At 42.1% G+C, this 13,579-nt stretch overlaps 1 protein-coding gene across 1 annotated transcript in view; it reads right to left on the minus strand.

Annotated features, from left to right (window-relative positions):
* The window catches only part of FRAS1 (Fraser extracellular matrix complex subunit 1), a 653,238-nt gene that overhangs the window by 40,133 nt on the left and 599,526 nt on the right, over positions 1-13,579 (minus strand). Inside the window, exons 60-63 of the mRNA XM_077275534.1 lie at positions 8,184-8,340; positions 7,854-8,054; positions 4,511-4,698; positions 70-345 (exon numbers count right to left, since the gene is read on the minus strand). Of these exons, the coding sequence (XP_077131649.1) occupies positions 70-345; positions 4,511-4,698; positions 7,854-8,054; positions 8,184-8,340 (822 nt within the window). The remainder of the gene's footprint in view (positions 1-69; positions 346-4,510; positions 4,699-7,853; positions 8,055-8,183; positions 8,341-13,579) is intronic.

Below are 13,579 nucleotides of genomic sequence, written 5' to 3' on the forward strand. Positions count from 1 at the left end.
TAGTATTAGGCATGACCATTTCTACATTTGACTGCACTTTAATACATTACATTCCCAGCAAGTACTCACCATGTGATTGACACTAGTAAAAGGGGTGGTATCAGTTATTGTCTCAAAGGGAGATCTTGCCCCATTAGAATCGGTTGGTGCCGCCACCTCCCAGCTGAACAATATAGTGGATTGGTTAATGCCGGCCTCTTCACACCGTTCCTTCATTACAGAGTATTTTGGAAAGCGTGGATCACACGGAGTGACACAAATAAGTGGGTAGCCGGGAGATGCAGATTTTTTAGCGCCCTCCTTCGTAACCTCCTCCACGTGGTCATAGTCAGCCAGAGATACAACCTAGAAGTACAAAAAACAATTCCAAAACTTAATTTTTTAATGCTTCTAATAAATACAACAGAAGTAAACTTTCTCTCAGATTTATAAGATATTCTGCCAATTAATTCAGAATGGATGATATCATTTAGTGTTAGGAGCGCCTCTTACCACTGCTGAGACTATGACTTAAAGGGAATAAATCATCAGAGAATTACCTATTGTTAAAGGTCACATTAAAGTTTTTTAAATTTTAATGTTCCTTTTTTTCATTTTCTTCATTAAAAAACAAAATAACCTTGCAATTTTCACAATGGTATGTGGGGCTATCTTAAATTCATATTTCCTGCCTATTCAGTATGAGTTTACAGCAGTTTCCTTATCATCAGAGACAGGATTACATTAAGGGGTAACCTCTCTACACACAGCTGATAATGATAACACAGGATCCACCAATCACAATAGGCAATGTCACAACTTCCCCTGCTCTCTTTCCGTTCACAATGACATGCTCGTTAGATAATTAAATACAAAGTAGGGTCAGGGTTTGCTCATTTTAGCCAATGTCCATGTGTTTTTACTGAAAACACAGAACGTTAATGCCCCTTTGATCAGTGTGAAAATTGCAAGATTTGTAATTTTTAACAGAGATTGTGATATGAAAAAAATGAATTTTTTAAAAAAAAATACATATAACACAAAATCTGATTTAAACAATAGGTAATTTTCTGATGACATATTCCCTTTCAAAGAGCATTTCCAGTTTTAAAAAATCTGCTTAAACATGACAATTCCCTTGTAGACTGTGAGCCATCGTGGGCAGGGTCCTCTCTCCTCCTGTACCAGTTATGACTTGTATTGTGCAAGATTATTGTACTTGTCTTATTATGTACACCCCTCCTCACATGTAAAGCGCCATGGAATAAATGGCACTATAATAATAATAATAATAGCTACATTAATACATCAGACATGTGACCAATAGGCAACGTCCAATACCGATATCTTACTGGCTTACAGACAATATTGTTTCCTAGAATCGCTTGGGATCCACCGCTGTGTAATTTGTCACTATGCCACTGACTGGCCGTGAACATTATAGTGGTCATGTGGGACAGTAGGTTCCCTTCAAGTACACAAGATTTCATTGTATTTATTTGTAACGACATAGTAAACTCACTAATTCATGAATAGTGATAATGGAGGAAGAGCATGAAGAAGAAAATAAAAACTGAATAAACACACAGGCCCCATAATTTGACAAGTAGTAAAATGTCTGGCATCTTAATTATCATTCCAAAAAGTCATTTAATGTAATTATTTCATTATGGTACTGAATTCTTAAGATGGGCAATAAATGCAACAGACAACACATTAAAACTCTAGCAATTTTTCTCAAATTGATTTATGTAGTGAGGTGAAAGTACATTCATTTTAATTAGCTCTGGTGCAGGTAATGACTCCGATCTAACTACACCGTGAATTCAGATTTTTACGAGCAATTCACAACACTGTAATGGTACAGGATTTATTGTGCACTAGACACGATGCAAAGGAAACTAACATGTAAATACCAGGTTTTAAGAAATATCTAGTAGGACTGCAAGATCCTTGAGAAGTAATGTAACAATTGAACCCGAATTGACCCTTTTGTGCAAATTTAGTGGCATAAACAGAACATGGATCATTGTTATTTTGCTGCTTGGCCACGCCACTCAGAATAATGGTCCTTGCTAATTTCAAGCAGAAAGGCCAATATTGAATAATGTATATAAAGGACACTAAATCTAGGAATCAGAAAGGAGCAGAGAAAGACAAAGAGGTTGTCCCCTGAAAATCCCTGTCCTCTGGCGTTGTTTGGTATAAACAACAAAATGCGCTTTACTCACCCTCTCTGGGTCCACCGCTAAGTCTCTGGCGCTGCCCCCAAGTGCCGATGTGATGGCAGCCAATATCAGATACCAGGAGCCGTGGCAGAGACTCAGTAGTGGACCTGGAGGAGGAGAGAAAAGAGCAGATTGATTTTTTAAAACAAACTGCACCCCAAAACCAGGATTTTGTGATAGCGGACAACCCATTTAGGTACATATTCCCAACACTGTAAGTCAGTGCTCACAGTTCTGCAAAAATCTAGATAAGTTAATTGGTTTCTACCAATGCTCAGCTGTCTGCATTTTGGCTAAGGAGCAAGTGAAGTTAAGGAGCTTACCAGGTCTACTTCTGTACATTGGGCAGTCAGAAAAGGGGTCTGCTACCTAGACATTGGTCCGAAATGTGTGAGGGGTGGACTGAATTGGTAGAAGGACTGGCATTTTATTTTTCATGCTATAGATTGTAATATAATGCAGTACAGGTAATTACCACAGAAGAGGGGGTTATCATAATAAGTGTTAGGTTAGCGGTGTCCAGTGTTTTCTTAAGCTCGTATTCTTCTCTATATCAGGTCCACACTACATACATGCCGACGGGTGCAGCACCAGCACACTGAGTGCCAAAGATAGGTGCAAACTTTAGGTGCAAACTTTGAGTGAATGATTTTTAAACTGCATTACCATAATATAAGCTATACTTCTAAAATTGAGGTACTTCACGCCCAAACTGGCCAATTCCTGCGTGTCCACCAACCTCAACAATTGGCATCTATATCAGAATTTCCTCTCCTCGGCCAGTTCCTACAAATTTAAATGGCAGGTAAGATCCAGCTCTAATTAAAAGGCAGCCTTAGGCTAGGTACACACTGCGTCTGTACACTTAGCCTACAGTATACATCTGAGCTTTTCCTACCACACACTGTAACATTGCCATAGGCCTCTATTCACCAGACTGAGGCCTATATTCTTTTGGCCTCCGTCTGGCTCGTATACATCTGCATACTGGATAACTATATAGGAAAGGGGTGGACGGATACAGAGACACCAATCCCGTCTGTGGCCACTGTCAGATGTTTACCCCTGTGCATGTGCGCCTGACACTGGCCACAAACATAGTGTGTACATAGCCTACGACTGATGGGACGAATGCTCAACTAACTGTTTAGGCACTCATTACCTCCAAATATATACTGAAAATAAAACTGCCCCACACCCTCATAACAGAATGAAGCAAGTGCTCCTCACTCCAATATATGAACATCAAAAGGTACAGTACCATGCTGTGTATCCCAAGATACATGTCAATATTGACTATATGGTCCATGTTATAGTTGTGTTAGGCCAGGTTCACATTAGCATTTGAGTCCGCAGAGTGGTGCTGCAGACTTCTTTTCTTAGCTCCGCCTACTTCCTCATGCATTCTACGTACCTATCTTTAACATTGGGTACGCAGGGACATGCATTGTATGCGAATGTGTCCGCGTGCGTTGTTTTGACATGCCTGCCGAATGCAACAGGTTGCATTTTCTTGCGTTCAGCGGGCACGTCAAAACTACGCACGTGGACGCATCCGCATACAATGCATGTCCCTGCATACCCAATGTTAACGATAAGTACGCAGGACGCATGCGGAAGTAGGCGGCGCTTAATGAAAGAAGTCGGTAGCACCACGCTGCGGGCTCAAATTCTAATGTGAACTTAGCCTTAGTCTGTGCGTACTATGATTTAAGTACCGATACTACACAATTAATTGCTGGGCATATTTGCCTATTACGCATTATAAAGTGGTGTGAGGCTATCTGTAATACATTTTTAACAAATTATACTAGAAAACTGAAATAAAATGGTTATCCAGACACAAAGTAAACACATATGTACTGTATGAATCTTTAGTCCAACGGTATCCAACTGAGAGGAGGAAAAAGTCAGCACATCCATTCAACAATAAATAAAAAAAATATCAAAAATGTATTGTAAAATCTTTAAAAACATGGATTTCAAGAATATAAACCTGACGTGTTTCTGGCGTCCAAGGGCTATTAAGAAACACGTCAGGTTTATATTTTTGGAATCCATGTTTTTAAAGATTTTCCAATACATTTTTTATATATTTTATTTATTGTTGGATGGATGTGCCGACTTTTTCCTCGTCACAATTTCACTACTTGGCTGAAGTTCACCAGGAGGACCAGCACCCTCCATATGGATTTCAACCTCCAGCTTTGGACTACAAGGTGTGGTGAGCGCAATATGCCATGCTCCACTCCCAGTATCCAACTGAAGTGAATTCTGTATACAGTAAAGACTTTGTGACTTACTATAGGTGGTGATGGTAGTATTAGACTTCCTGCTGCCTCCTGGTCCAGAATAGTCACTGTTGCAGTTGTTATATCACCAAGGACAGCTTCAACTGGGTCATCAGGTCCAAGAACCAATGAAAAGGATTCATGCCATTCTCTGTCCTCATTTGACAGGATTTCCACCTTGAATAAAATGTGATCAACACCTGCAAATAGCAAGGGATAATATCAGAATTTGATTTACCATAAATGGTAGAAAACTAAAAGTTTAAAAAATGTTGTTCTAAACATCGGCCCATATATTAAAGGGCACTTAGCAGAAAAATAATGTTGGACAACTGTATGTAAATTCATGCTGCCCAAATCACGGGCAGCATTAAACAAAGCCTGGCTGCATGATTGCCATCAAGTATGTTTTACTCTGTAATAGAGCAGAGAAAGCATAGTTAGAAAAGCCAGCACAGGACTATAGGGAGAGATTTGACTAGTCCGATGATGTTCAGGGCTGGCTTCTTTCTGCCCTGCTCCAGTTGATTCACAGGTCCTTCCCATATGTGTAAATATGGAGAGATCTGCCAATCACCTGGAGAGGTGCGGGGAACAGCCGGCCCGAGACCACTTCAGTCAAGTCTTTTCAAACTGTTTATTTCTGCAACCCAACTGTGAAACACGGGGGTGGTAGCATCATGTTGTGGGGTTGTTTTGCTGCAGGAGGGACTGGTTCACTTCACAAAATAGATGGCATCATGAGAAAAGAAGATTATGTGGCAATACTGAAGCAACATCTCAAGACATCAGCCAGGATGTTAAGGTTTGGGTGAAAATGGGTCTTCCAAATGGACAATGACCTGAAGCATACTGCCAAAATGGTAACAAAGTGGCTTAAGGATAACAAAGTCAATGTTTTGGAGCGACCATCACAAAGCCCTGATCTCAATCCTATTGAAAGTTTATGGGCAAAGCTGAAAAGGCAGGTGCGAGCAAGGCGACCTACAAACCTGGATCAGTTACACCAGTTTTGTCAGCAGGAATGGGAACAAATTCCAACCAATTATTGTGAGAAGCTTGTGGAAGGGTTTCCCAAACGTATGACCCAAGTCATTCAGTTTAAGGACAATGGTACCAAATACTAATGAAATGTGTGTAAACTTTTGACTTTGCACCAAGTACTAAATATGCCTTAAAACATTCTCTCTCATTCTGGCATTTGGCAAAAATTAATAATTATGGTAATCCTAATTGACCTAAAACGGTAAAGATTTATTCTGATTTCATGTCAGATATGGAGAAAAACATGCATATGTGTCTTTTTATATAGTGTATGTAAACTTCTGGTTTCAACTGTATGTTATTTACATGAACTAATGCAAACTCTCAAAAATTTCTCAGTAAAATTCCAGCGAAATTAGCAAAACACCAAAAAAAGCCAAGGGGGATGAATACTTTTGCAAGCCACTGTGTATATATTATATATACATAACTACTGTAGCAATGCTAGGTAGGATAGGATTAAATCCTAACTCTACAGGCTTTGATTTGTAAACCTGGCTGGCCTACATTATAACCAGGCTAGCTGTTCTCCTTAGTCAGTCAGGTCAGGAAAGCTGACCAGACTTGATGTGTCTTGGAGCCGAAAAGACAGAGGCAGGATAGAATCTTTCTCTGAGAAGACACTGCACAAGCCATGTCCAGAGAACCACAAGTATCAGTTGTTTGAAAGAGCTGGGGCTAGCTCAGCAGTGTATGAGTAGTCAGGGTCTATTCTGTTTAGTCAGCGCCTGGACAAGGCTAGGGATTTACGTTTATGAGTTTGTTTTGGTACTGTGAAACCTGGGAAAAGCAATAAAAACTGCGTTTGTTTGGACCAAAACTTCATTAACTGTGTGAACGCTACCTAAGGCCTAATGCCTACCTGTCACATCGGCGTCTCGCAAACCTTCTCAGCGCTGCCCTACTCACTGCAGTTATCACTCTGCTTCCCCAGTGTCAGACAATCTTATTAAAGGGAACCTGTCAACCCCCCAGGGTGTTTTAAAGTAAAAGAACCACCTTCTGCAGCACTAAGGCTGCATTCTGTGAAGGTGGCTCTTATGTTTTTGCTCCATAATAACGCTGAAATATTCAGTTTTATATATTGCTCGCCATACCTGCATTGTGTACGGGGGTACGTTCCCACCCCCCCGGACTCAACCGCCTATAGCAGCCGTCAATCATCCCCTCAGTGCAACGGGCGCCGCCTCCTCTGTTTATATTCACGCAACCGGCGCCTGCGCTATGCTCTCATTTTTCGGGCATGTGCCGTGTGTGCTGCCCTGGAACTCACATCAGCTGATCTACTGATCTCGTGCCTGCATGTAGCGGATGCCCGAGATCCCGCCCCGCAGTGTTATGATTTATTCACACTGCGGGGCAGGGAATCTGGCGCATGCGCAGTTAGTCTCTGCGGCTGTCCCCATCTCCCTCCACCTCTTTTCTCCAGCGTTATTTGACTCGTCTGCAGCTTGTGATCACTCTGACGCTGCAGACGAGTCGTATAATGCTGGAAGAAAGAGGCGGAGGGAGATGGGGACAGCCGCAGAGACTAACTGCTCATGCCCGAAAAATGAGGGCACAGCGCCAGCGCCGGTTACGTGAATACAAACAGAGGAGGTGACGCCCGATGTACTGAGGGGATGGTTGACGGCTGGGAGGCGGTTGAGTCCGGTGGAAAAAATGTACCCCCGGACACAATACAGGTATGGCGCGCAATTTATAAAACTGAATATTTCAGCGTTATTAGGGAGCAAAAACATAAGAACCACCTTCACAGAATGCAGCCTTAGTGCTGCAGAAGGTGGCTCTTTTACTTAAAACGCCCTGGGGGTGACAGGTTCCCTTTAAGCTGCCTTGTGCTCACTGCCAGCTCTGCTCTTAGAGAATCTCCAACTGGCTATAGTGAGGCACGCCCAGATCCTACAGGAATTTAACCCTGCTGTGCCCTGCAGGGTTTGTCTTCCTCAGCCTATCCCTAGGCGGCAGCAGCAGTTTATTAGGCAGCTCCTCCCACCACTGCTTGCCCGATCGTTGGTTGCAAGTTGCTGGTCTCTGGATCCTGTTGGTGTATGCTTGTTGTTTCTCTCCTGTTATAGACCAGCTCGTTTACAGTTTATCCTGAGCTCTCCACTCCTGACCTCGGCTACGTATACTGAACCTGTGCTGCCTGCCCTGACCCTGGCCCCATTCATACCCGAGTCTCTGACCCTTCAGTCCACTGCTGCAGTCTCAGGGACTGCGCTAGAATGGTGTACATGGTGTCTACCGGAAGCCCAGCCTACAATAAACACACATATTGGTGCTTTACTTTTATATGAAAATTACTTACCCGGGCTAAATTTAAGAACTCTGCTTTTTGGATAGTAGTCAACTCCTGACTGGGCAGATCCATCTCGTGTGCTACAACGGACCTTTGATGTCCTGTTCTGGTCTCCTCTCCTTATTACTTTTATATTTAAAATGGCTACACCATCTGGTTCTTGGGGTTCTTTAATTTGGTAAGTAGACTCCTCAAATTCAATAGTAGGTGCTATGGGGGAAAACATGAAATCTCATTTTTACTAAGCAACTTAATAAAAAAAAACTATACTTTCATCAACTATATATTACTCTAATATATATACATTTGTGATAGTTCTCCTGTAACAACAGCACTTACCATCCTCATCGTTTGAAATGGTAATGGTAGCCATATCTATTTTCCCAGTTCTTGCTCCACTCCAGTGATTGCCAAGAGGATTGTTTAGGTAGATCTTAAACTGTTCTTCTGGTTCAAATACAGAGTCATCGATGATGAAGACTGTGCAGTTTTTAATCTGTCATAGAAGATTAATAGTGGATACAGGTCAAGTATGTTAAAGGGGTTGTCCACTTCTAGGACAACCTCTTCTTACTCTGAATGTCTGACAGTGTTAAAATAAGAACACTTATACTCACCTCCGGTTTCGGGCACATTCCAGCGGTGTCGGCACTCGCCGTCAAGGGGCTCACGTGAGGTTACGTCATGTGTGCCTTGCACCCAATTAGCGCTGGCGTCACTGTCCCCACCTTCGGATGTAAAAGTAATCAAAAGGTTGCGAGAACTGTTGCGAGAACTGTGGCTGGGCGCTCACTTCCTCTTTATTACTCTTGAAAGCGGTGACAGTGACTCCAGCACTGATTGGGTGCACAGCTCAAGTGACATAACCTCATGTGAGCCCCAGGAACGTGAGTGCAGACACTGCTGGAATGGCACAGGAGGAAAGTATAGGTGTTTTTATCTTAACCTACATACCATTCGTTGTGAGCAAAGCATTCAGTCCTCTTTTAAATACTGATATAGTGTTTGTCATTACTACCTCTTGTAGTAGAGCATTCTGTCTGACTGCTCTAACTGTAAAGAACCCTTTCCTGTTTAGAAGCCAGAATTGTCTTTCCTCCACATGTAATGATTGACCCCTGGTCCTTTGTAAAGTCTTTGGATGGAATAAATAATGGACCCGTCCTTGCTATTGACCACATGTGTATTTAACCCCTTCACCCCCAAGGGTGGTTTGCACGTTAATGACCAGGCCAATTTTTACAATTCTGACCACTGTCCCTTTATGAGGTTATAACTCTGGAACGCTTCAACGGATCCTGGTGATTCTGACATTGTTTTCTCGTGACATATTGTACTTCATGATAGTGGTAAAATTTCTTTGATATTACCTGCGTTTATTTGTGAAAAAAATGGAAATTTGGCGAAAATTTAGAAAATTTCGCAATTTTCCAACTTTGAATTTTTATGCAATTAAATCACAGTGATATGTCACACAAAATACTTAATAAGTAACATTTCCAACATGTTTACTTTACATCAGCACCATTTTGGAACCAACATTTTTTTTTGTTAGGGAGTTATAAGGGTTAAAAGTTGACCAGCAATTTCTCATTTTTACAACACCATTTTTTTTTAGGGACCACATCTCATTTGAAGTAATTTTGAGGGGTCTATATGATAGATAATACCCAAGTGTGACACCATTCTAAAAACTGCACCACTCAAGGTGCTCAAAACCACATTGAAAAAGTTTATTAACCCTTCAGGTGTTTCACAGGAATTTTTGGAATGTTTAAATAAAAATGAACATTTAACTTTTTTTCACACAAAATTTACTTCAGCTCCAATTTGTTTTATTTTACCAAGGGTAACAGGAGAAAATGGACCTCAAAAGATGTTGTACAATTTGTCCTGAGTACGCCGATACCCCATATGTGGGGGTAAACCACTGTTTGGGCGCATGACAGAACTCGGAAGCGAAGGAGCGCCATTTGACTTTTCAATGCAAAATTGACTGGAATTGAGATGGGACGCCATGTTGCGTTTGGAGAGCCACTGATGTGCCTAAACATTGAAACCCCCCCACAAGTGACACCATTTTGGAAAGTAGACCCCCTAAGGAACTTATCTAGATGTGTGGTGAACACTTTGACCCACCAAGTGCTTCACAGAAGTTTATAATGCAGAACCGTAAAAATAAAAAATCAAATTATTTCACAAAAATTATCTTTTCGCCCCCAATTTTTTATTTTCCCAAGGGTAAGAGAAGAAATTGGACCGCAAAAGTTGTTGTACAATTTGTCCTGAGTACACTGATACCCCATATGTGGGGGTAAACCACTGTTTGGGCGCATGGGAGAGCTCGGAAGGGAAGGAGCGCCGTTTGACTTTTCACTGCAAAATTGACAGGAATTGAGATGGGACGCCATGTTGCGTTTGGAGAGCCACTGATGTGCCTAAACATTGAAACCCCCCCACAAGTGACACCATTTTGGAAAGTAGACCCCCTAAGGAACTTATCTAGAGGTGTGTTGAGCACTTTGACCCACCAAGTGCTTCACAGAAGTTTATAATGCAGAGCCGAAAAATAAAACAAACATTTTTTCCCACAAAAATTATTTTTTAGCCCCCAGTTTGGTATTTTCCCGAGGGTAACATGAGAAATTGGACCCCAAAAGTTGTTGTCCAATTTGTCCTGAGTACGCTGATACCCCATATGTGGGGGGGAACCACCGTTTGGGCGCATGGGAGGGCTCGGAAGGGATGGAGCGCCATTTGGAATGCAGACTTAGATGGAATGGACTGCAGGCGTCACAGTAAAAAAAAAACACAAGTGACACCATTTTGGAAAGTAGACCCCCTAAGGAACTCATCTAGATGTGTTGTGAGAGCTTTGAACCCCCAAGTGTTTCACTACAGTTTATAACGCAGAGTCGTGCAAATAAAAAATATTTTTTTTTCCACAAAAATTATTTTTTAGCCCCCAGTTTTGTATTTTTCCAAGAGTAACAGGAGAAATTGGACCCTATATATTGTTGTCCAATTTGTCCTGAGTACGCTGATACCTGATATGTGGGGGGGAACCACCGTTTGAGCGCATGGCAGAGCTCGGAAGGGAAGGAGCATCATTTGCAATGCAGACTTAGATGGATTGGTCTGCAGGCATCACATTGCGTTTGCAGAGTCCCTAATGTACCTAAACAGTAGAAACCCCCCTCAAGTGACACCATTTTGGAAAGTAGACCCCCTAAGGAACTCATCTAGATGTGTTGTGAGAACTTTGAACCCCCAAGTGTTTCACTACAGTTTATAACGCAGAGTCCTGCAAATAAAAAATATTTTTTTTCCACAAAAATTATTTTTTGGCCCCCAGTTTTGTATTTTTCCAAGAGTAACAGGAGAAATTGGACCCTATATATTGTTGTCCAATTTGTCCTGAGTACGCTGATACCTGATATGTGGGGGGGAACCACCGTTTGAGCGCATGGCAGAGCTCGGAAGGGAAGGAGCATCATTTGCAATGCAGACTTAGATGGATTGGTCTGCAGGCGTCACATTGCGTTTGCAGAGCCCCTAATGTACCTAAACAGTAGAAACCCCCCTCAAGTGACACCATTTTGGAAAGTAGACCCCCTAAGGAACTCATCTAGATGTGTTGTGAGAGCTTTGAACCCCCAAGTGTTTCACTACAGTTTATAACGCAGAGCCATGCAAATAAAAAATATTTTTTTTTTTTACAAAAATTATTTTTTAGCCCCTAGTTTTGTATTTTCCCAAGGGTAACAGGAGAAATTGGACCCCAAAAGTTGTTCTCCAATGTGTTTCGAGTACGCTGATACCCCATATGTTGGGGTAAACCCCTGTTTGGGCGCACGGGAGAGCTTGGAAGGGAAGGAGCACTGTTTTACTTTTTCAACGCAGAATTGGCTGGAATTGAGATCGGACGCCATGTCGCGTTTGGAGAGCCCCTGATGTGCCTAAACAGTGGAAACCCCCCAATAATAACTGAAACCCTAATCCAAACACATCCCTAACCCTAATCCCAACGGTAACCCTAACCACACCTCTAACCCAGACACACCCCTAACCCTAATCCCAACCGTAAATGTAATCCAAACCCTAACCCTAACTTTAGCCCCAACTCTAACCCTAACTTTAGCCCCAACCCTAAATGTAGCCTTAACCCTAGCCCCAACCCTAGCCATAACCCTAACCCTAGCCCTAACCCTAATGGGAAAATGGAAATAAATACATTTTTTAAATTTTTTTTATTTTTCCCTAACTAAGCGGGTGATGAAGGGGGATTTGATTTACTTTTATAGCGGGTTTTTTAGCGGATTTTTATGATTTGCAGCCGTCACACACTGAAAGACGCTTTTTATTGCAAAAAAATATTTTTTGCGTCACCACATTTTGAGAGCTATAATTTTTCCATATTTGAGTCCAGAGTCATGTGTGGTCTTGTTTTTTGCGGGACGAGATGACGTTTTTACTGGTAACATGTTCGGGCACGGGAGATTTTTTGATTGCTTTTTATTCCGATTTTTGTGAGGCAGAATGACCAAAAACAAGCTATTCATGAATTTCTTTTGGGAGAGGCGTTTATACCGTTCCGCGTTTGGTAAAATTGATAAAGCAGTTTTATTCTTCGGGTCAGTACAATTACAGCGATACCTCATTTATATCTTTTTTTTATGTTTTGGCGCTTTTATACGATAAAAGCTATTTTATAGAAAAAAAAATATTTTGGCATGGCTTTATTCTGAGGACTATAACTTTTTTATTTTTTCACTGATGATGGTGTATGGCGGCTCGTTTTTTGCGGGACAAGATGACGTTTTCAGCGGTATCATGGTTATTTATATCTGTCTTTTTGATCGCGTGTTATTCCACTTTTTGTTTGGCATTATGAGAATAAAGCGTTGTTTTTTGCCTCTTTTTTTTTTTTTTTTTTTTACGGTGTTCACTGAAGGGGTTAACTAGTGATATAGTTTTATAGGTGGGGTCGTTACGGACGCGGTGATACTAAATATGTGTACTTTTATTGTTTGTTTGTCTTTTATTTAGATAAAGAAATGTATTTATGGGAATATTTTTTTTATTTAGGAATTTTTTTTTTATTTTTTATTTTACACATGTGGAAAATTTTTTTTTTTACTTTTTTACTTTGTCCCAGGGGGGGACATCACAGATCGGTGATCTGACAGTTTGCACAGCACTCTGTCAGATCACCGATCTGACTTAGAGCACTGCAGGCTTACCAGCGCCTGCTCTGAGCAGGCACTCGGTAAGCCACCTCCCTCCCTGCAGGACCCGGATGCCGCGGCCATCTTGGATCCGGGACCTGCAGCGAGGAAGGAGGTAGGAGACCCTCGGAGCAACGCGATCACATCGCGTTGCTCTGGGGGTCTCAGGGAAGCCCGCAGGGAGCCCCCTCCCTGCGCGATGCTTCCCTGTACCGCCGGCACACCGCGATCATGTTTGATCGCGGTGTGCCGGGGGTTAATGTGCCGGGGGCGGTCCGTGACCGCTCCTGGCACATAGTGCCGGATGTCAGCTGTGATAGGCAGCTGACACCCGGCCGCGCTCCCCCCGTGAGCGCGGCCGATCGCGCTGGACGTACTATTCCGTCCTTGGGAAGTAGGGCCCACCCCACATGGACGGAATAGTACGTTCAATGGCAGAAAGGGGTTAAACATATATATGAGATTGCCTCTGAGGAGTATTTTTCTTAAAACGAACCTGTCAGCAGT

Source organism: Ranitomeya variabilis, chromosome 1, assembly GCF_051348905.1.
Source record: "Ranitomeya variabilis isolate aRanVar5 chromosome 1, aRanVar5.hap1, whole genome shotgun sequence".
Classification (NCBI taxonomy): Eukaryota; Metazoa; Chordata; class Amphibia; order Anura; family Dendrobatidae; genus Ranitomeya; species Ranitomeya variabilis.